At 39.7% G+C, this 22344-nt stretch overlaps 1 protein-coding gene across 5 annotated transcripts in view; it reads right to left on the bottom strand.

Annotated features, from left to right (window-relative positions):
- Window positions 1-22344, bottom strand: part of INPP5F (inositol polyphosphate-5-phosphatase F) — a 107919-nt gene that overhangs the window by 24753 nt on the left and 60822 nt on the right. For 4 of the 5 annotated variants that reach the window (XM_039465050.2, XM_074382965.1, XM_074382968.1 and 1 more), the window contains 7 exons: window positions 12407-12535; window positions 12016-12183; window positions 11839-11895; window positions 9297-9495; window positions 8252-8431; window positions 7315-7382; window positions 817-941 (listed from right to left, as the gene is read on the bottom strand). In XM_039465050.2, coding sequence (XP_039320984.2) covers window positions 817-941; window positions 7315-7382; window positions 8252-8431; window positions 9297-9495; window positions 11839-11895; window positions 12016-12183; window positions 12407-12535 — 926 coding nt within the window. Of the gene's footprint in view, window positions 1-816; window positions 942-7314; window positions 7383-8251; window positions 8432-9296; window positions 9496-11794; window positions 11802-11838; window positions 11896-12015; window positions 12184-12406; window positions 12536-22344 lie in introns of those variants that run through there. The other variant, XM_074382966.1, reaches the window with a different exon arrangement.

Below are 22344 nucleotides of genomic sequence, written 5' to 3'. Positions count from 1 at the left end.
CCCCACCAAATTTCCAATACTTAAGTAAATTAAGTTAGAGTCAGGATTATGGCAAAAGAATCCTGCTGTCAGAATACACACAAGTTAAAGGCACCATCAAAATGACTCACTGGGCTGGGAATAGTGCTTCTTCCCTGTAATCCCAGCACTCTGAAGGCAGGCGGATCACTTGAGGTCAGGAGTTCCAGACCAGCCTGGCCAACATGGTAAAACCCTGTCTCTATCAAAAAATACAAAAATTAGCCGGGTGTGGTGCTGTGTGCCTGCAGTCCCAGATACTCGGGAGGCTGAGGCGGGAGAATCCCTTGAACCCAGAAGCGGAGGTTGCAGTGAGCCCAGATCACACCACTGCACTCCACTTCGGCCTGAGCAACAGAGTGAGACCTGTCTTTAAAAAACAAAAAATGCACAGCTTGTTGTTGTTTTCCTCTAGTGAAGTTTACCCATAGGGAGAGAAGCATCACTACCAGATATGAAGAAGGAAACTCTATTACTTCTGCTAGGCTTAGACCCAAGCAGAAAGGCAATGCTGTAAGTTCTTTAGCTGGTGTGATCAAAGCAAAAAGGGAAGTCTATGTCTCCAAGTCCTTTTGGAACAGAAAGACTATAAATGTTTTGGAAACAATTAACTCAAAATTTTAGCCAAAATAATGCCCACATGAAAATTAAAACTAAGTAAACAAATGATACCCTTTTTCTTTCCAATAATAAGGAGAAATTTTTCTTCCCAGCAAAGAAGAGAAACTAAGGTCCCTGTGGCAGCATGTACCAAAAACACTGAAATTGATCAACACTATTCTCAGAAAGCCATCTTACCAGTGCTCATGGAAGTCAAATGAAACGTAAGTGAGGTGTGAATTGTTGAAGAGCAACACTTGCTTCAGGTATGCATCGCCAATAATCTTCTCTCTTCCTGCCTGGTCTACCAAGTTAATAATAACCTAGAAGAGCAAAGAAAAAGAAAAAATTAAGTTTAATTAGATGTTAGAATCATAATGTGGTTTTTAATAATTTGGAATGTTTTAGAAATACTTTAGAGCCATGCTTAGAAATTAACACACTTAAACATCAATTTTTTTCTATATAATTTTCAGTTACATTTTTGAGAATTGACATCAGTGACATTAATAGCTTTGCTATACATTTGCAATAACCAGTTAGAATGAAAGAATGAAAACAAGGTCTTTTATAATAGCAAATATTTTAGATATCTAGATTTTAAAAGAAATACAAAAACCTAAAGACCAAACATCACAAAATGTTGCTGAGGTACACAAAGTATATAGAAGAAAACCTGAATAAACAGAAACATATACCATGTTGCTAGGCAGCAAGATTCAATATTGTAAAGATTCCAAGTCTCCCCCAATTAATCTTTTTTCTTCTAATTGCATTTTAGGTTTTGGGGTACATGTGAAGAACATGCAAGATTGTTGTATAGGTACACATATGGTAGTGTGATGTGCTGCCTGCCTCCCCATCACCTATATCTGGCATTTCTCCCCCTGCTATCTCTCCCCAACTCCCCAGCCCCTGCTGTCCCTCCCCTATTTCCCCGACAGACCCCAGTGTGTGATGCTCCCCTCCCTGTGTCCATGTGTTCTCATTGTTCAACACCCACCTATGAGTGAGAACATGCACTGTTTGATTTTCTGTTCTTGTGTCAGTTTGCTGAGAATGATGGTTTCCAGGTTCATCCATGTCCCTACAAAGGACACGAACTCATCATTTTTGATGGCTGCATAGTATTCCATGGTGTATATGTGCCACATTTTCCCTGTCCAGACTATCATCGATGGGCATTTGGGTTGGTTCTAGGTCTTTGCTATTGTAAACAGTGCTGCAATGAACATTCGTGTGCATGTGTCCTTATAGCAGAACGATTTATAATCCTTTGGGTATATACCCAGTAATGGGATTGCTGGGTCAAATGGGATTTCTATGTCTAGGTCCTTGAGGAATCGCCACACTGTCTTCCACAATGGTTGAACTAACAGTGTAAAAGTGTTCCCATTTCTCCACATCCTCTCCAGCATCTGTTGTCTCCAAATTTTTTAATGATCGCCATTCTAACTGGTGTTAGGTGGTATCTCAATGCAGTTTTGATTTGCATTTTTCTAATGACCAGTGATGATGAGCATTTTTTCATATGTTTGTTGGCCTCATGTATGTCTTCTTTTGTAAAGTGTCTGTTCATGTCCTTTGCCCACTTTTGAATGGGCATCCCCCAATTAATGTATACACTCAACCATCCCAATCAAAATTCGATCAGGATCTGTTAATGAACTTGACAACTCAAAATTCATCAGGAAGAGTAAATATGTAGAAAAAAATTGGAAACTAATAATAAAAACGGGCTTGCCCTATTACAGAGCAAAACAAACACTGTATCTATAGCAATTAAAACTGTCATACTAGTGTAGAAATAGATAAGTGACTCAATAGAATAAAAATGGTGGCCCAGAGGCAGACCTATGTACATAGTGAGGAATCTAAGCTATGCTAACGATACCACTGTGGGACAAATGTGGACTAGTCGATAAGTGATACTGAAATGTCTATGTAGGGGGTAAGGAGGAGCTTACATTAGCTCTCTACATCTCATTAATTATACACAAATAAATTCTAGATTCATTAATGATCTAAATAGTTTTTCAGGTTATAAAAGAGCTAGAAGAAAATTCAGAATAATGTTTCTATAAACATAGGGTGGGGCATGACTTTCTAAGCATAACATTAAAAAACGTTAAGCCTGTGTACCAAATGACAGTATAAGCAAAGGTAAAAAAGCAAAATACTACCTAGGAGAATATACCTGCAACATAAAAACCAATAATGCATAAAGAGTCCTAAATCCAATAAGGAAAAAAATGGGTAAAGGGTACAGAGGAAATCCACATGAGAAAATATACAAATAGCTAATAAACATGAGACTACAACTTCTGAACCTATACTAAATGAAGAGATGACAACTTTAACACTCAAAGAAATGCAATTTAAAACAGAAAATGAGTTTTAACCTATACCTAGGCAAATGTGAATACTAAACATAGACAGCACTGGTCAGTATGTGAGGAAATGGGCACTAGCTCCACTGCTTCTATAAAACAAATAAAGCAGGGCGCGGTGGCTCAAGCCTGTAATCCCAGCACTTTGGGAGGCTGAGGTGGGTGGATCACGAGGTCAAGAGATCGAGACCATCCTGGTCAACATGGTGAATCCCCGTCTCTACTAAAAATACAAAAAATTAGCTGGGCATGGTAGTGCGTGCCTGTAATCCCAGCTACTCAGGAGGCTGAGGCAGGAGAATTGCCTGAACCCAGGAGGTGGAGGTTGCGGTGAGCCGAGATCGCGCCATTGCACTTCAGCCTAGGTAACAAGAGTGAAACTCAATTAAAAAAATTTCTCAATTAAAAAAAATTAAAATTAAAAAAAAATTAAAAAAACAAATGATGTGATCTTTTCAGAAGCAACAGAGTGGTGAGTATCAAGTTTAAATATACATGCTGTCTGATCCAGTAATTTCATTTCCATAAATTTATTCTGTAAAACATACAAGTGTCCCAAAATACAAAAAATGCTTTCTGTTCCTAGTCCATGAACTATCTTTATATATACCTTTTTTAAAAAAAGAAAGATGTTTTCTGGAGAATTTTAATAACATTAATAGCAAAATAACTACTATATCTGAAAGGTCCACCAATAGAGCAATGGTTAAACAGCAGCCATGAGATCTTAAGTGAAAACAGCTGCACAGTAGTATATATGGCATAGTTTTGTTTTGACTCGAGTTTTTCATTGTGTATATGCATGTCTCAGGATGGTTTTTTGGCTGCCTATGAAAATTTGAGTCAACTGACTCATATCTCATCTAAGTCTGGAGGTAGGACGGTTGCAAAATGGCTTAAGAGGGGTTCCCAATACCATTAAGGACACAGGTTCTTTCCCTCCCTTTACTCTGCCATTCTTCCCATCTTTTTTATTCTGCCAGCATATTGGCTGATCCTGAGGTTGGTTCCTTCACAGTCTTGAGAGAGCTAGTTCCACATCAAACCCAGACACAGCAACCAGACGGGGACTACTGGTTCCTGTATCTCTTATTAGAGCAAGAAACCTGTCCCTAGAAGCCTCCAGGGGACTTCCCCCACATCACATATCTCATTGGCTAAATCCTCAATGAACACACACAGGTCCACACCTAAACCAATCAGGTGAGAGCAATGGTGCCACCACAGCTGAGTAAGACTGACCGTGGGCCCATCGCCCCAGAAAGTAATTGCTCAGGAAAAGGTGGATAAATGAACACTGTTGGAGTACTGTTAGAAATCAGGAAGTGTCTGCTCAATACACACACCTGTAAAATTGACGTGAAAGTCAACAGGGAGCAGGGATGAATGTGGGAAACAGTTATTTCCTCTGCTTACACACCTTAGTATCGTTTTCTAATTTCATGTTACATTTAAAATGTGTTATTCGCTATTGTTTTATTTTAAAAAATTTTTTATTTACTTATTTATTTAATTTGGAGACAGAGTCTGACTCCATCACCCAGGCTGAAGTGCAGTGGCACAATCATGGCTCACTGCACCCTTCACCTCCCGGGCTCAAGTGATCCTCCCACTTCAGCCTTTTGCGTAGCTGGGACTAGAACCATGTGCCACCATGCCTAGCTATATTTATAAATTTTTTGTAGAGACAGGCTCTGTTCTTTATAGCTACTTATAATTACGCATATTGCTAATACATGATTTTATTTACATTGAAAGAAATTCAAATGTAGAATAAGGTCAAATCCTTCCTAACCACAACCCATGGCCCCCACTGGAGGCAACTCCTGTTATCAGTTGGGTGTGTCCCCATTCAGCCCACATAAATGCATTCCTGTATAAATGCACATGTCATATGTGCGTGGACAGAAGAGATGGACGAGAATCACCTATATGTAAATGACATAATTTTGTTTTGTGGGACTTTTTAAATGGCTATATGCCATTATAGTTTTCTAATTCCACAAGGTGACTTTAAGATTTTCCCATGTTAGTACACATGGATCTACTTCACTCTTTTCATTTATATTCAATACTTTAGACGTGCAGTACTTGATTTTCCCACTGTCCTCCTGATGAACAATTAGATTGTTTCCATGCAGCAACTAATGTTCTTGTACATGCCTCCTTGACTGAATATGCTTCTCTCAGATTTAAAACTGTTTTCTATTGTAATTCCAGTTGCTCCATGTTCCTTGTCAAAACGTGGTATTCCATCCCCAACCTTTTTTTTTTTTTGAGACAGAGTCTCAGTCTGCTGCCCAGGCTGGAGTGTCTGGTGTGATCTTGGCTCACTGCAGCCTCCACCTCCTGGGCTCAAGTGATTGTCCCACTTCAGCCTCCTGAGTAGCTGTGACTACAGGTGCATGCCAACATGCCCAGCTAATTTTTGTATTTTTGGTAGAGAAAGGGTTTTGCCATGTAACCTAGGCTTCCCAACTTTTTTATGTTAGCCATAAAAAATTCTGGTGTGTGAGTAGTGGCTTTAATTTGCATTTCCCTGACATCCTTTTGCATATGGCTGTTGACTTTTGGATATTCTTTTTTATGAAGAGTCTGATCAATTCTTTTGTCCAGTTCTCTTTTGGGTTGTATATCCTTTTGAATAAATTTATAGTCATTTTAAAATATACTCTAGATATGAGACCTCTGTCATACATACACTAAAAAATCTTAAATATCTTCTACCACTTTGTGAACTGCCCTTCCATTCTCTTGTGTCTTAACAAATAGAAGTTTTTTATTTTAATAAAGCCAAATCCATCAGCTTTTTTCACTATGGTGTTTTTAAAGTCCTATTTAATTTTAATAGAATTTTAATAATATTTACAATAGTATTTTAATATTTGTAATTTAGTAAAGGTGTAATCAAAAGAAATTTAAAGTCAAAGTTATCAATTTTTTTCATGTCTTTTTTTTTTATATTTTCCTAGATGGGCATTACCTCTTATAAAACAACAAAATATTAAACAACTGAGAAAATACATAATAATACATTGAAAACATGGGAAGACAATAGTTACTGCTTTTTAAAGTCCTATTTAAGACACCAGGTCAAAAAGACATTCTATTTTTTCTTCTAAAAGCTTTATTGCTTAACCTTTCACATTTAGGTTCATAATCCATCTCAACTGATTTTTGTATAGGGTATATAGGATAGATATCAAAAAGTAAAATTACTGGGTTAAGCAGAATGTCAATTTAATTAATAATATCTTCAAAATTGCTATGCCGACTAAGCCTCCTTCAACCAATGTTTGAGAGTTTTTTCAAAACATAAATACTTGTCCCTTTTAACTCTTATCATCAAGCCTCATAATTTTTTCAATCTGAGGGTTTGCTATTTCCCTGCGAGACTTCGTTTGGGATTGCCCAAAATTTATATATTAATTTAGGAAGAACTGAAATCTATTTAATGTTGAGACTTCCCTTCCAGGAACATGGTATTTTCTCTCCACTTAAGACAGGTTTTCTGTTGTGTTCTTCAGCAGGTTTTTTTTTTTTCTTTCCATGTACATGTTATCTTTTTGTATGTTATTTTAGGTTGTTTCTTCCTATTTCATTTTTGTTGCTGAAAAAAAAATGCATTACCTATTCATTACACATTCATGGCATTACACATTCGCACTGGTCACTGCTAAGGGATAACAGCGTTTACATTATATATTTATCTTGTATCAAAATCATTGAACTTGTATCTTACCTACCAGTTTTCAGTTGATTTTGGTTTATGCACTTGTATTCTTTTATGTGAGTGTATATGAAGGTGAGCAGAGAAAAAAAGATACTGAAACATACACAACAAGTTATCTCCAGGAGGTGGAACTGTAGGTAGTACTGAGACAAGACTTTCATTCCTTGGTCTAGATGCTTCTTAGATTGTTATAATTAAATGACAGCAGTCTAATCTCTTTATGCTATCCAAACAGAGTCTAAGGTATCGGACTTAGCCAGGCACAGTGGCATGTGCCTATAGTCCCAGCTACTCCGGTGGCTAAGGAGAGAAGATTGCTTAAGCCCAGGAGTTTGAGTACAGACTGGGTAACACAGCAAGACAGTGTCTCTCAAAAAAAAAAAAAAAAAAAAAGTAGCTGACTCAATGATTATTCTTAAAGAATATTAAGAAAACTCTTAGCTTAAATGTGTTTAACTTCATGACAAATGCTGCTTTAATTTTGAATAGTACAATTTTTATAAAATTTAAAGAAAAAGATACAGTTATTTCTAAATATGAAGGAACATTTTACTACTGTAGATCAAAGCCCACCTGTTTTTTGTAAATTTTCAGTTGTTCTTCGAAATGGGCACAGAAATAGGCAACAGTTTCCTTTTCACCTACAAAGAAGTGATACAAAATCTTTTTTTCCTTCCCATGTTTAAGACATATTAGTGTCTACTCCATTTTTATTCTTACTTTTAAGTAATTTATTGACAGCCAAAATGAAACTAAACCATCATTTAAAATTAAAATGCTAAGCCAAAGATTTTTTTTTCCAATTACACTACACTAAAACATATCTGAAAGTGCAAACTGTGACATTATGAGATTATTTATATACCCAGCCTACTTCTCAGAAAAGCTTTCATGTAGTTTACAAGCTAATAAAAACCCCCCTAAAACAATATTTTAAAAACCAAAGCTATATTGAATTCTCACAAAGAATACCAACTAAGTTGATAGAGAAATATACTTCAACAATTTTTCAAAAATCAACCTCATTCAGTAATCCAATTAGATTCAAATGACTTAGCTATTCCAAGACTAAAGTTAAAATACTGGAAGAAATGAAATACTCAAGATTTAAAAGAAAAAAAAAACACTTTCACAGAAAAATATTTGAGTAAAGCCATCTCACTGAATTTTGCTAGATTCCATCTTATATCCTGCTTCTACAAACATTGGCTAGATTTGCTCCTTTCCAAAGTTAAACATTCAATAAAGTACTCTTCAAAGCAACAGCAATTTATAATCTCCGAAGCTGTTTTGCTCTACTGTTAGAGGCAATTTTTATGGTTAAATGACTTAGTCAACTATTACTAATCCTGTGATTATTGCATCACTTTCTATTACATTTCATAAATATAAGTTATTGTTTTGAATGAAGTATCTGGCAAAGCAAATCCAAACCTATCAGGTATCTAATTTCTTAAAAACTATTCTCTCTGAAATCACCATTTGCAAACAAAATAACTGACATGCTTACTTTTGTCCAGCCTCGGTCTTGGATTATACCGATACCCAACCTGGCTCCAAAAGACAGGCACAGAGCCTCGTGTCTGAACAAATGACAGGGTATGATTATGAACATGAATTAACTGCTCAGTCTCCACATAATTTGCAACATTTCCATTTTTATCCACTCCTCTTCGTTTATATCGCATTCCTGAAAGAAAATTAAAACAGAAAACAGCAACGTTGTTTTTTTTGTTTTGTTTTGTTTTGTTTTGAGACGGAGTTTCGCTCTTGTTACCCAGGCTGGAGTGCAATGGCACGATCTCGGCTCACCGCAACCTCCGCCTCCTGGGTTCAGGCAATTCTCCTGCCTCAGCCTCCTGAGTAGCTGGGATTACAGGCACGCACCACCATGCCCAGCTAATTTTTTGTATTTTTAGTAGAGACGGGGATTCACCATGTTGACCAGGATGGTCTCGATCTCTTGACCTCGTGATCCACCCGCCTCGGCCTCCCAAAGTGCTGGGATTACAGGCTTGAGCCACTGCGCCCGGCCAGCAATGTTTTTAAAAATTTATTTAGTCTGACTAGATTACGCTTCCTAATCGAATGTATGTCTTCCAGGATAGCTTTGGGGATCCGGTGTGCAACTGCCAAGCAGAGCAGTATCAACTTACCCAAAATTGTAACTGTATGCATCACTGTTTTTAACAAGTTGAAGCTAAGACAGTTCCTCTGAACTGAAAGATTTTCCCAAAGGCACTAGCACACAAGAAGGATTTATCATGGCGATACAGGCTGTCAATGGAGTGCCAGTATTCTGAAGCACATCTCAAGTGACTTTCTCTCTTCTCTCTATATATGTACTTCCTTTTCCTTCTCATTTTGCTAACTCTCTCTTATTCACCTCTCTTCAAAAATAAGTCTCCAATTATATCACAGTATTTAGAGTCCCCAAGAACTTTGAAGCCAACTGTGTTTCCAAATCCATTATTGTCATTAGCATTTCAACACATCTGCACCTTTTCCATTCTCGCCTGGATTTGATTTGCATGCTATTACAGCCCTCCACTCACCGGCTCTGTGCCTACTTCGGCGTGAAATGAGAGCCACTAGAAATCGGGGGTGAATATCATCTACACAGGTGGACTCCTGAGGGGGGGTCTCCGGGCTGCTTTTCTCATCATCAGATGATTCGGTGTAATTAACCACAAGTTCTTCAATCTGCACAAAACCTTGGATCATGGGGATAATCCAAGAGTCCACATCTGGGGTCTGAAAACAAAATGAACATCATGTTGTTTCTATCCTGTACAGCACTGCTACTTTCTTAAACCCAAACAGTAGTCGGCAGCTATTTCTCAGTTTATTAGAAGCAGAAACCTTCCATTATGCAACCTTATTTTCTGCTTATTGAAGAACATCATGGAAGGAAGGGACAGAGGAGGTACTTCCTTTTCCTTATAGTGAACACAGTCTAAGAGCTAGGCTGCCTGGGTACAAATCCAAGATCACCATTTATTAACTCACTGAGGGGAGCCACCCTTGCTGTGGCTGTCCTCTGTGAAAACAGAAACTACTACTTGATAAGGTTGTGAAGATTAAATGGATAATACATGTAAAGTGTTTAGCACAATGCCTGCCATATAGTAAGTATTTAACAAATGTGACTATTATGGTTATGATTCAACTCCCAATTGTATTAAGGCTTTAACAAAATACAACTAACTCTGATCACTTTATTATGAAACATATAGCTCTACTTTATTTTCTGGCTTAGAAAAAAAATTCTTGCTTCCTCAAGCTAAAATCTAAGTCATAAATGAAACAAAAAAATCCATTTCGTAAATATCTTATTTTAAAATGTCATCCAACATAAGTAGGAGAGTACTGATTAAAGATTTCTTCTTCTGGCCGGTCACAGTGGATCCATACCTATAATTCCAGCACTTTAGAAGGCCGAAGCAGGCAAATCAGTTGAGGCCCAGGAGTTCGAGACCAGCCTGGCCAACATGGTGAAACCCTGTCTCTACTAAAAATACAAAAAATTAGCCAGGCATGGTGATGCAAGCTGTAATCCCAGCTACTCAGGAAGGTAAGCGAGGAGAAATGCTTGCACCCAGGAGGTGGAGGTGGCAGTGAGCTGAGATCACGCCACTGCACTCCAGCCTGGGCAACAGAATGAAACTCTCTCAAAAAATAAATAAAATAAAGATTTCTTCTTCTGTTTCTTTCAGACTAAGAAGACAGATTTCTCAAGTTTTTGCCTGCAGAGACAGCAAAGGGTAAAAAATGCTCCAGAGAGTTGTTCTTTGTCCTACTTTCTCTCTTATCTCCGTAAGTGTACCCAGCTTTAATCTCAGCATCTACTTCAAATCCCTCTCTTCTTCTATCACCAAACACTCCAGGTCCTATCTCACAGTTTTGTTTCATGGAGTCTGCAGACAGGATCTTAGGAAGGTGGTTAAAATGAAAAATAGTGAGGTAAAGAGTCTACCTGCATTCTTATCACCATTCCTATTATTTGTATTTCTGTTCTAGCAGTAAGTGCAAAACTCTTGACAGGCATAGAGAAATTTATGCTGCCAAATGTCACCTTTTAATATGACAACTTCAGGTTTACATGGTAATGTAAAAGCATTCTGACAAAAACTCTGCAAAACATGTTAGAGCTCGGTATTGTCAGCACACAGGACAAATACTCATTACAGATGCCCCTGTTTTTCTCCTCGATCACTAGATTTTGGTGGTCACAGTTTGATCAGCATTGCAGAGGTAAGAATAATCTCAGGCCTCATATGCCTCATTCTCCATAGAGGCATATGATGGGTATCTAGCAAAGACACCACTAGATTATGTGAAAATCGCTGATACTAACCACCACTAAGGGAGAGAAACCAAAAGGAAAAGGTCTGAAATTGCTGAAAGGTTAAAAGATAATAATATAAACCTATTCAGACATTTGCCTGCTTTGTTTAGTGTCTAAAACATGAGTGGCACGTAACAGGCCTTCCATAAATATTTGTTGATTGAATGAATTGTCTTTAGACAGTAAATTTTCCAACATACATGATCAAGAAAAGGAAGAAAGTAATCATTAAACCAGAGGAACTTTATAAAATAATCTCATCATATTCTGTGTCTTCCCTCAATCAAATATCAGTAGTACAAGAATGGCCTTAGAGATCTGTTATTCCAATTCCCAGATGAGAAAACAGAGGTCCAGTGAAGGTAAAAACAACAACAACAACAACAACAACAAACTGGTATCATTACAGGAAAACCCATATTCAACATTTCCAGTGAGTGAAAACAAACACCTCTTTTACAGAAACTCTACGAACATGAGTTCCACAGCCTTAACTTATCACTATCCTATGGGAATCTGCTAAAAAGACAGGCCTGTGAGGAGGCAGTGGAATTGTAAACTGCCTCAAAATAATGCCTTGGTTTTCCTGGCTAAATGATTCTCCCATTCCATAGGGGAAAAAACAGTGATCTTTCAAAATGTATCTTAATACAATTAAAAAACATTTGCTTAACAATTATACCCAGATGTTTTAGAAACAAATACACCAATCTCAGTAGGGTTAGGATATTTTAGAAACAACTACTCACACCAATCTCAGTAAGATCTTGTATCATATATTTATTCCAAAAAAATCGGTCATCAACCTAGAAAAGATGCAGAAACAACAGTTCAGAAACACATTATTTCAGTTTTCCTATAAAAGCCAAAACAAGCCATCACTTTTTCCCAAGGGCAAACCCTGCTCTTTGAGCAGTGAGTGGTACCTTCTGCCAGAGGGGCCGGCCATCCCTCTCCCCAGTGCTCTGCCTCTGCACTGAATTGGTCAGGTCATAGGTCAAGCTATAATAAAAGGATTCCGAGTCCATGAACATCTTCAGCAACTCTTCTAGTAATCTTCTCTCCAACTTCTCCTTCTCTTTACTTTCCTTAACCTATAAGAAATTAATCTACTATGACTACAGAAACTAAATGTAAAAGAGTCTGAGGATGACATATAAATTCCTAAGACAGAAGTGAAAATAATACCAAGGACATAAGGAGATGGTGCTTCAATACAACAAATGGTTTGAAAGTAAATTTCCTGAGGGGAAAATTATCTCTCCATTTAAAACTAATCAAAGATGAATTCAAAGCCCGTATCAATTAAACTCTTACTTTCTTTTTATTAGGAGCAGACACATTGGATTTAATATTCGTCAAGGTCTTCAGCAGAAACTTGGAGTCATCAGGAGATGGTATAATCTTCTCCGGTTTGTTAATACCAAAATGATGCTTCTTACAGAGCTAAATAGTGAGGAAGAGAAAGATGATTTGTTGTTATTAATATCTGCTTGTCAAATGTTCAAGTGCAGAAGTGAATGCTACTGCTCAGGCATTTTGATTAACAGTAAACCTCAAGAGTTAGAAAAATGATCAAGTAGACAACTGACGGCAAACACAGCTGTGAGTCCAAAGATGAGAAAGCGACAGCAGAAGGTTAAGACACAAAGAATACGGGGCAGGATACACTTAGGATTTAGAGATGGAAAATTCAGAGTGGGCTCATGATAAGTTCTCTTCTAACATAACTGAAGAATGAAGCATTCTGGCTGAAGTTATTAATGCTTTGGAAATTGGTGTCTAAGAATTTAAAAATCGCAAAATGCACATTGTTATGCTTCAGGGTTATGACTTTTCAGGTATCTGTGCTAAATATTGATGCTAATTGTTTTGGATGCGAAGATGGCTTAAGAGCCTGTTCTAGTGGAAGCCCTAAAAGCTGTACATTTCAACCACTCCCTCTCCTCTTATGCTCACATGCACTAATGAAATCAGCTTTCATTAATGAAGATTAGTTAAACTTGAAGAAACAGTAATTAGGAGCTGCAGAAAAGTGCTACACAACTGTCAAGGGTAAGAAAGGGCATGGGAGCGTGAATCAGTTGTGCTAAGATAAGAGAAGGCACAGAAGGTTCTAAAGAAGGTGACCTGGTTAAAGTTGAGGGTTTTACATATAATTTCATGTAGCTCAGCACAGAAAGCAAATATTCTGAAATGTACACATAAATTCTATTAACAATATGCAGACCAATTCCATTTTTTCAACAAACTAGTTTCATTGCTACACTGAGGAGACTCTTAGTAAGAATAGTTACTAAATGCTTATTACCATAAGTGTTTTACAAAATAACTTACTAACATGATAAAAGAGAAGAAAAGCAAGTTTAAGCTTTGATTATTTAAGAAAAGAGAAAGACAGAAAGACCATCACTGTTTTATGAAATTTGGAGGTAGAAACTAATAACCAGACCAAATTTTCATGTGCAATGGAATCTCCAGATGATTTTATGCCTTTTCAAAATTATGGGCTATCAAAAACTGTCCACATGGGTTCACACCATGATTACCGCTTTAAGCTGTTCCTGCCCTACCATTAAATACAAGGGAACTAGAGGTGTGGCAGAAAAGCTTTATATTCCTACTGCCAGAACAGCTCACTTTATTTCCCTTCAAATAACAAAAACGAAGAACTCCAGGTGACAGGAAGGAGAGAAGAACCAAGTACATAGACACAGCTCCAGCAATTCTCTCCTCACCCCCCTCTGTGATTGTTTCCATCCTCCTCTGCTCCTCTCCTCTGCACACCCCCGCTGACTCCTCTTCCTTGGCCACTGCTGTCCTCTTACTCTGTGCTCCTTACCGCCTCCAGCTCCACTCCTCCCATTTGCTCCCAAACTTGCCCCCTACCCCCCAATTTAGCTTTCACCCCTACCACTCTCCCAAGCTGCTGTCTCCAGCATGATCAATGACTTCCACTTTTGCTAAATCTAATGCTCTTGGTTCTTAACCTCTCAGTAGCATCTGAGCCGCTCCCTCATCCTCCAATACACAGCTTCACCCCAGCTCCCACTGGCCACTCCTCCTCTGCCACTTTGACTGGTTCCTTTCCAGCCTCCTGCTTGACGTCCAGGTGCCCCAAGCTTTGGTCCCTGATCCCCTTCTCATCTGCATTCACTCCCTCCGTGATTTCATCCAGACTTGTGGATTCTAATACCATCCATGTGCCACCCCCACCTTCCCAAATGTTTATTTCCAGCCCAGCTCTCTGCTAAAACTCCAGCCTCACATATCCCAACACTTCCACTGGGATGTCTACCAGGGATCTTAAACTCAACACGTCCAAAACCAGATCCTTCCCTCCCCTCTACCATCTTAACTTCCTACTCCTCTCTGCCTCCTGCTCACTCCACTCCACTCACATTGGCTTCCTTGCTATTCCTCAACACAGTTGTCCTCTCTGCCCAGACACCCCCTCCCCAGATAGCTCACCTCCATCTCCATTCCTGGGCACTCCCTCCACCACACTTACTGTGCTCAACTCTCATTTCCATGAGTGTTTATTACTTCCCAGCATACTACACAGTTATTGTCCTGATGTTTATCTTCTGTCTCCTCCTTCTATAATGTAAGCTCCATAAAGGCAGGAAGCTTTGTCTTGTTGACTCCTATCTCTGATGCCTTAGCAGTGGCTGGCATCGGAGGTTTCACGACCCTCACTCCCCTTCTCCCATAAACACGTCGTGCACACCCCACCCTCCACGATACAGCATCATTGGGGCAGCAGAGCAGCAGTTTTAAAAAGACGCTCTCCTTCTGGTCTCCTGCTACTGCTCTGCTTGTGGCACTGGGCAACTATTGGCTAGCAATGTTTATATAAAATGTTGGTGATTATTTACTTATATGAATAACTTAAAACCTGAAAACATGCTTACTTGCTCAAGACTGAGCTACAGACTATTACAATTTTAGTATTCAAGATGGGATAGACAGACAGAATCATTCTTTTTTTTTTTTTTGAGATGGAGTTTTGCTTGGGTTGCCCAGGCTGGAGTGCAATGGCATGATCTCGCCTCACCACAACCTCCGCCTCCCAGATTCAAGCGATTCTCCTGCCTCAGCCTCATGAGTAGCTGGGATTACAGGCGCACACCACCACACCCAGCTAATTTTTGTATTTTTAGTAGAGATGAGGTTTCTCCGTGTTGGTTAGGCTGGTCTTGAACTCCTGACTTCAGGTGATCTGCCTGTCTCAGCCTCCCAAACTGCTGGGATTACAGACGTGAGCCACCGCTCCCGGCCAACAATCATTCTTTAAGAGCACCCAAGCCAGCAAAAACTTCCCCCCAAGGTCCATATTCCAAGTAAATGTGTAGCAGCATACCTGGTCTACACCCACATCTTCCTCACTCGGAAAGACAGTCCATTTTTCTCTTAAGAGGATAGTTTCTGGGATTAGGACTTGGGCTCATCATTCGCCCCTTTCCTTAGTCCCAACCTCTAATAGCCCCTTTACTAGCACATCATGACATGTTTACATACGTGAGAATCTTCTTTTAAATCCATTCCTCAAACCTGGAATCAACTCCAAGAGCCAGCAGGGCACAGAGAGTGTCCCAGCCACAGGAACTGTAAGGAATATCATCTGATTGGGGCAGGTCAAGGAGTAAAGGCCCCAGTGACACTCTTAGGCCTCCTAACTCTGTCTCTCAGAATGTGGCACTAATGAACACTCCCTGCTGTTTCCTCCTCTAGTCCCCATGACACCAATCTCTTGGGGTCCTCCCCACCTCTAGCTGTTCCTTCTTGGGTCTCCTTTGTGGGTGTATCTTTCTTCTCTAAAGCTGATGGTATTCCCAGCATTCTACTCTTAGCTCTCTTCTCAGTCTTCATGATCCGTCTAGAAAATGTCACCCTCTTTCCTCAATTTCACTACTACATTTGCTAACTCCACTCTCCCACCCTAATCTCAAGACTGATACATGTGACGTCTCCCCCTCAATGAGACACACTAGACTCTCAAACTCAGCATCTCCAGAACTGAGCAACATCTCTGGAATGCCCTATTTTTCAGGTAATAAAATAGGCACCCCCACACTGGATCATTTAAGCAAGAAACCTTGGAGTCATCTTCCATCATTCTTCTCTAAGTCTCTCCTATCAACCCCAGCCACTTCATGCCTACTGCTATTGTGTTGATTCAGATCCCAATCTTTTGCCCAGACCAGTGTTTCTTCATGGAAGTGCTACTGGCATGGAACACAAGAGATTTCTATGCAGGATTATCCAACTCAGTGCAGACGCTCTAACAGCTCCCCTCATTATCTAGGGAGTTCCACCTGAGCCCCAGGCCTCAAGTACTAAGCATGGCCCCAGGCTCCCATCTCCCATGAAGCTCTGTTAGTCCTCTTTACTGTACAGGGGCCAAATTCCCACCTGCTACTGTCCACTTCTGGATGCAGATCCAGAAAGTCCTGCAGCTGGTCTTTTTAAAATGCTTCCTCTCTAAGTTTGGCCCTCCCTCCCCACCCCCCTTTTTTTCTTTCTCTGAGGCAGAGTCTTGCTCCGTCATGCAGGCTAGAGTGCAATGGCGCGATCTCAGCTGGCTGCAACCTCCACCTCCTGGGTTCAAGTGGTTCTTCCGCCTCAGCCTCCAGAGTAGCTAGAACTACAGGCACGTGCCACCATGCCTAGCTAATTTTTGTATTTTCGGTAGAGACAGGGTTTCATCAAGTTGGCCAGGTTGGTCTTAAACTCCTGACCTCAAGTGATCTGCTTGCCTCAGCCTCCCAAAGTGTTGGGATTACAGGCATGAACCATCACACCCGGCCTTTTCTATTTTTATTTCTTTTATCTATTCTCATCCTGGAATTGAAACAAAGTTAATATAAGCCCATCATTCCTTAACTTCCTTATGTACAATTCCAAAATCCAAAAAACTCTAAAACCTGAAAGTTTATTTTTTAAGTTAAAACTCATTTAATAGCAGAGCATGCCGTAACCTGATATGAGGCTATTGATAATCATTACTTACCTCCCTTAGTATGAGTATTCATACGATTATTTAAGAAACATTAATGTGTTTTGTTGTGGGGTAATGCTCCAGTATCACTTTAGAGTATAGAAAATACATGGAATAACCTTTTGAAAACTCCAAAAAACTTGAATGCTAAAACAAATATGGCCCCAAAAAGTTCAGATAAGGATTGTGGATCTGTGTAACACAGTTCAAACTCAGGGAAACACCTTCACTGGAAGGCTTTCTCTTTTTTTTTTTTTTAGATGGAGTCTCACTCCTCTGTCACTCATACTGGAATGCAGTGGTGTGATCTCGGCTTACTGCAACCTCCACCTCCTGGGTTCAAGCAATTTTCCTGCCTCAGCCTCCCAAGTAGCTGGAACTACAGGCATGCGCCACCATGTCCAACTAATTTTTGTATTTTTAGTAGACAGGGGGTTTCACCATGTTGGCCAGGCTGGGCTCAATCTCCTGACCTCATGATCCACCCGCCTCAGCCTCCCAAAGTGCTGGGATTACAGGTATGAGCCCCTGCACCTGGCCCTCTGTCTTTTTTTTTTTTTTTTGAGACGGAGTTTTCGCTGTTGTTACCCAGGCTGGAGTGCAATGGCACGATCTCGGCTCACTGCAACCTCCGCCTCCTGGATTCAGGCAATTCTCCTGCCTCAGCCTCCCGAGTAGCTGGGATTACAGGCACACACCACCATGCCCAGCTAATTTTTTGTATTTTTAGTAGAGACGGGGTTTCACCATGTTGACCAGGATGGTCTCGATCTCCTGACCTCGTGATCCACCCGCCTCGGCCTCCCAAAGTGCTGGGATTACAGGCTTGAGCCACCGCGCCCGGCCTTCTGTCCCTTAAAAATGATTTTTTCTAAATAAAAATTTAAAATTACTGGCCAGGTGCAGGGGCTAACACCTATAATCAGCACTCTGGGAAGCTGAAGCAGGCAGATCGCTTGAGCCCCGGTATTCAAGACCAGCATGAGTAACACAGTGAGACCCCACCTCTACAAAAAAGAGAAAAAATAAAAATTATCCGTGCACAGTAGCGCATGCCTATAGTCCCAGCCACTTGGAAGGCTGAAGACAGGAGGATCACACCACTGCACTCCAGGCCGTGCAACAGAGCAAGACCCTGTTTCAAACAAACAATGAGATTACTATAAATGCAAATATTTTCAGTGAATATGTTAGAATCTTCTACACAGTTACCTTTAGAAAATAAAGTATAGAGCACTACCTTTCTGAAAAGGTTAAATTCGGTCCTGACAAAAAACAAGGATAAAGGAAAATTACTGCTTGGGATTCCTTCCCAGTTCTAAGGTATTTTGTTTACACAGAGTCGCAGGATTATAATGCACTGCATTTGGCAACAGGATCACCTTCCCCTTTCCAGAGGCCCGGCCAGTTCTGTGTGGTATGTGGTTAGGTCCTTATCACAGCTCTGAAACACTCGATCTCAAAAAGAAAATACAACAGCCACAGGCTCCACAGCACTTCCCTAGTTTTTAAATTACACTTGCAACTTACACCTCGTGAACAAGATTAAGGGTTGATGTTGCTGCTGTCATTTGAGAAGAGAGAAATAAATAATTTTATGTGAAAAGCCGGTATCTACATCCATCTGAAGTTAAAATTTTAAACAGATGTCTGATGGAAACTAAATATGGAAAATGATGCGGTTATTTATTAAGGCAATGAGATACAGCAAGTAAGATATGCAGACATGGAACATAAGCCTATACAACTTTAAAGGGTATTTTTTCCTAAAGAAGGAGCATCTATGTCCTCATTGTTCAAACCTTACAGATTCTTCATACTCATATGTATATATATATATTTTTAAAATTTTTACTTTTTAGAGACAGGGTCTCACTCCACCATCCAGGCCAGAGTGCTGTGGTACAGTCATAGCTCACTGCAGCCTCAAACTCCCAGGCTCAAGCAATCCTCCTGCCTCAGCCTCCTGAGTACCTGTGACTACAGGTACATACCACTATACCCATCTAAGTTTTAAATTTCTTATAGAGTCAGGGTCTTACTATGTTGCCCAGGCTGGTCTCAAACTCCTTGCCTTAAGCACTCCTCCAACCTCGGCCTCCCAAAGTGCTGAGATTACAGGCATGAGCCACTACACCTGACCCCTACATCTTTCTTTCTCTCTTTCTCTCTCTCTCTCTTTCTCTCTCTCTCTCTCTCTCTCTCTCTGGGGACAATGTCTCATTCCATTGCCCAGGCAAAAGTGCAGTGGCATGATCACGGCTCCTGCAGCCTCAACCTCCCGGGCTCGGGTGGTTCTCCTTGGTAGCTGGGACTACAGGGATGTGCCACCTGGCTGTTTTTTGTAGAGGCAGAATCTCGCCATGTTGTCCAGGTGGGTCTCAAACGATCCTCTTGCCTTGGCCTCCCAAATTGCTGGGATTACAGGTGTAAGCCACTGTGCCCGGCCTTTCTACATCATTTTTGTAGAATAGCACACTGTTTTGAAAATCGGTCTGGCAGTTCCACAAAAGGTTAGGCCTATAATCCCAGCACTTTGGGAGGCTGAGGCAGGTGGATCTCTTGAGCTCAGATATTCAAGACCAGCATGGGTAACATAGTGAGTTACCATTAAGACCCAGCAATTCCATTCCTAGGTATACACCATCAAGAGAGATAAAAACAAATATACCACCAAGAACTTGTATGCAAAATGGTTTATAATAGCATTATTCATAATAGCATTATTCATAATAGCTAAAAGGTGGAAACAACTCAAATGTCCACCAGCTGATGAACAGATAAAATGTAGCATGAACCTTAAAAGCTATGCTGGGTGAAAGAAGTCCGTCACAAAAGGCCACATGGTGTATGATTCCATTTATACGAGATGTCCACAAAAGACATTTACAGAGACAGAAAGGAGATTAGCGGTTACATAGTGCTGGGGAGCTGGAGCTTGGAAGGAAATGAGGAGTGACTGCTAATGAAGATAGAGTTTTTTGGGGGGATGATGAAAGGTTCTAAAATTGATTGTGGTGATAACGATGTGACTCTGAATACACTAAAAACCATTGACATATACTTTAAATGGGTGCACTGTATGATATTTGAATTATGGTATATGAATTATTTTTAAAACTGGCAAACAAATAAGGCACATATTTGAGATAAAAAGACAACAGAGGCAGAAAACTAGAAATTCTATTAATACAAGTATCTGAAATAAGATTGCATCTGCTCCAATTATAGAAACAGACTAGGCTTTAGCAAATCTGAGAACAGTGACCACATTAAAAGATGCTGCTGAAATAAATGTGGATTATTGAAACTAATACACAGACATCCAAATCAGAAAGTCATATTAAAGAGAAATAAGTAGTTTTAATAAAGTCTTCCTATGTTCTTAAAAAAAATCAGACTAATGGAAAATATGTAAAAATGCAAAACAGAAAAACTATTCTGAAACATTTGAAAGTCGCACTGGTCCTCCAAAGAGCCTAGGTACAAATGGAAATACCCATCAAAACTCAGTAGAATACTGATAACAATTATTTCCAAGCGGGGGGATATTTTTTCTTCTCTTTTACAATGCACTGTATAATCAAAAAACACAATTTAAAAATGATTAAGCTTCTTAAAGCTCTTTTAAATTGAGTTATATGTAAATTGAAATAAAGGTACCAAGATTTAAATTAACAAGTTACAAGACAATAAAGTTGTGATTTTCCACACAGTGGTTCTTTGCCCTTCCTGCTGTTCACCGCTGCAAAGCTCCTTTGCCATAAAACAGAATTAAAAGGAAAGAAAAAATGGCACAAGTACAAATTTCTAAAATTATAATCTCTTGAGAGAAAGGTGTCCCAAACTAATCACTGAGATAGCATCTGGAAATACTTTCTCTGAAATTACTTAAACTCCTAATTAGCAAGAGTCATTACATATATTCAACTCTTAACATGAATCATGATTTTGCTGCCCCTGAGAAGTGCGGCAGTGCAGCCCAACAGCTGTAAAAATAATTACATCAATAGAGGAAATCTCACTTTCCTTTTTATTTGAATATAATCTCTTTCCCTTAGACTATCAAGAGAGAGAAAAGGGAAAGTCTGAAGCATAAAGAAGTTCTTAAAGCTTTTATAATACTCACACTTCTGTGCTTGAAAACTCCATATAAATGTTAGTTCCTAAAGCCATCTTGGCTTTTTCCCCATTTATTTAATAGTCAGCTACTAGCCTCAAAAATGTTACAGATTGGTGGCCATGAAAGACATCAGAAAACCTCCCTGAAAGGTCTAACAAAGGCCCCAACTGGTTCTGGATTAGGTGCGACATTTAATTTCCCGAGAACTGGGAGTGCCAAATACGCAAATTGTGACTGGCAGATGGACAAAGTGCTGGACAAGCTGGTTCCTGGCTCTAAATCAAACCGCCAGAGACTCCATGCTTCATGCTCAAACCTGAATGCCAGGCCAAGGGGTGCCCACACTCAAGGGAAAGGTCTGTGATAACAAGCCATCCTGATCTTTCAGTGTGTCAGCAAAACCATCCAAAAGACATTGGCAGCAAATTTACTGGCTTAGGAAACTAATACAATTTTTGCTAGCCTGGCCGCTCTTCACCAAAAAAAAAAATGCAAACAAAAACTGCAAACATCTGTTTTTAATAGGCCTAATTGCAGCCTAGATTTTTTTGTCTCTCGATCAGCAATAGTGAATAGTGTTCTGGCATAAGTATCAACAAAAGGAGAATAATAAGAACCTCAAACTTTTTTTGATTCCTGTAACAAATAGTTAATATCAGAGTCCACTTAAATTCATTTTAATGTTTCTTAAAATTCAACTGTCAAACTTCCAGCGATATTTGAAGCATAAAAATAGCTTTATTTTTACTTATTCTTAAAGCACTTTAACCCTGTCCTCAAACTTCCTCCCCAAGAACTCTGCATGGAAAAACATGTGTTGAGTTGTGGGGCAGTGTGTGCTTTGCTGTTACCTGCTGTTCAGGTAACAGGGTGGCAGCTCAGCAGAGTGATACAGGACCAGGCTACCTGAGTCTAGATCCAGACCCCACATGTGCCAGCTGTATGGCTTAACCCTTGCCAGGTCTCCTTTATTTGTTTTTATTTTATTTTCTGAAATCTATTCACTAATTTTTTTTTAACAAGATGAGGTCTGGCTGTGTTGTCCAAACTGGTCGCATACCCCTGAGCTCAAGCAATCCTCCAGCCTTAGCCTGTCAAAAAAAGGAGCCACCCTGGTCTCCCTTCTTTATT

This window comes from Saimiri boliviensis, chromosome 12 (genome assembly GCF_048565385.1).
Source record: "Saimiri boliviensis isolate mSaiBol1 chromosome 12, mSaiBol1.pri, whole genome shotgun sequence".
Classification (NCBI taxonomy): domain Eukaryota; kingdom Metazoa; phylum Chordata; class Mammalia; order Primates; family Cebidae; genus Saimiri; species Saimiri boliviensis.
This window is presented reverse-complemented; position numbering and strand designations above follow the sequence as displayed.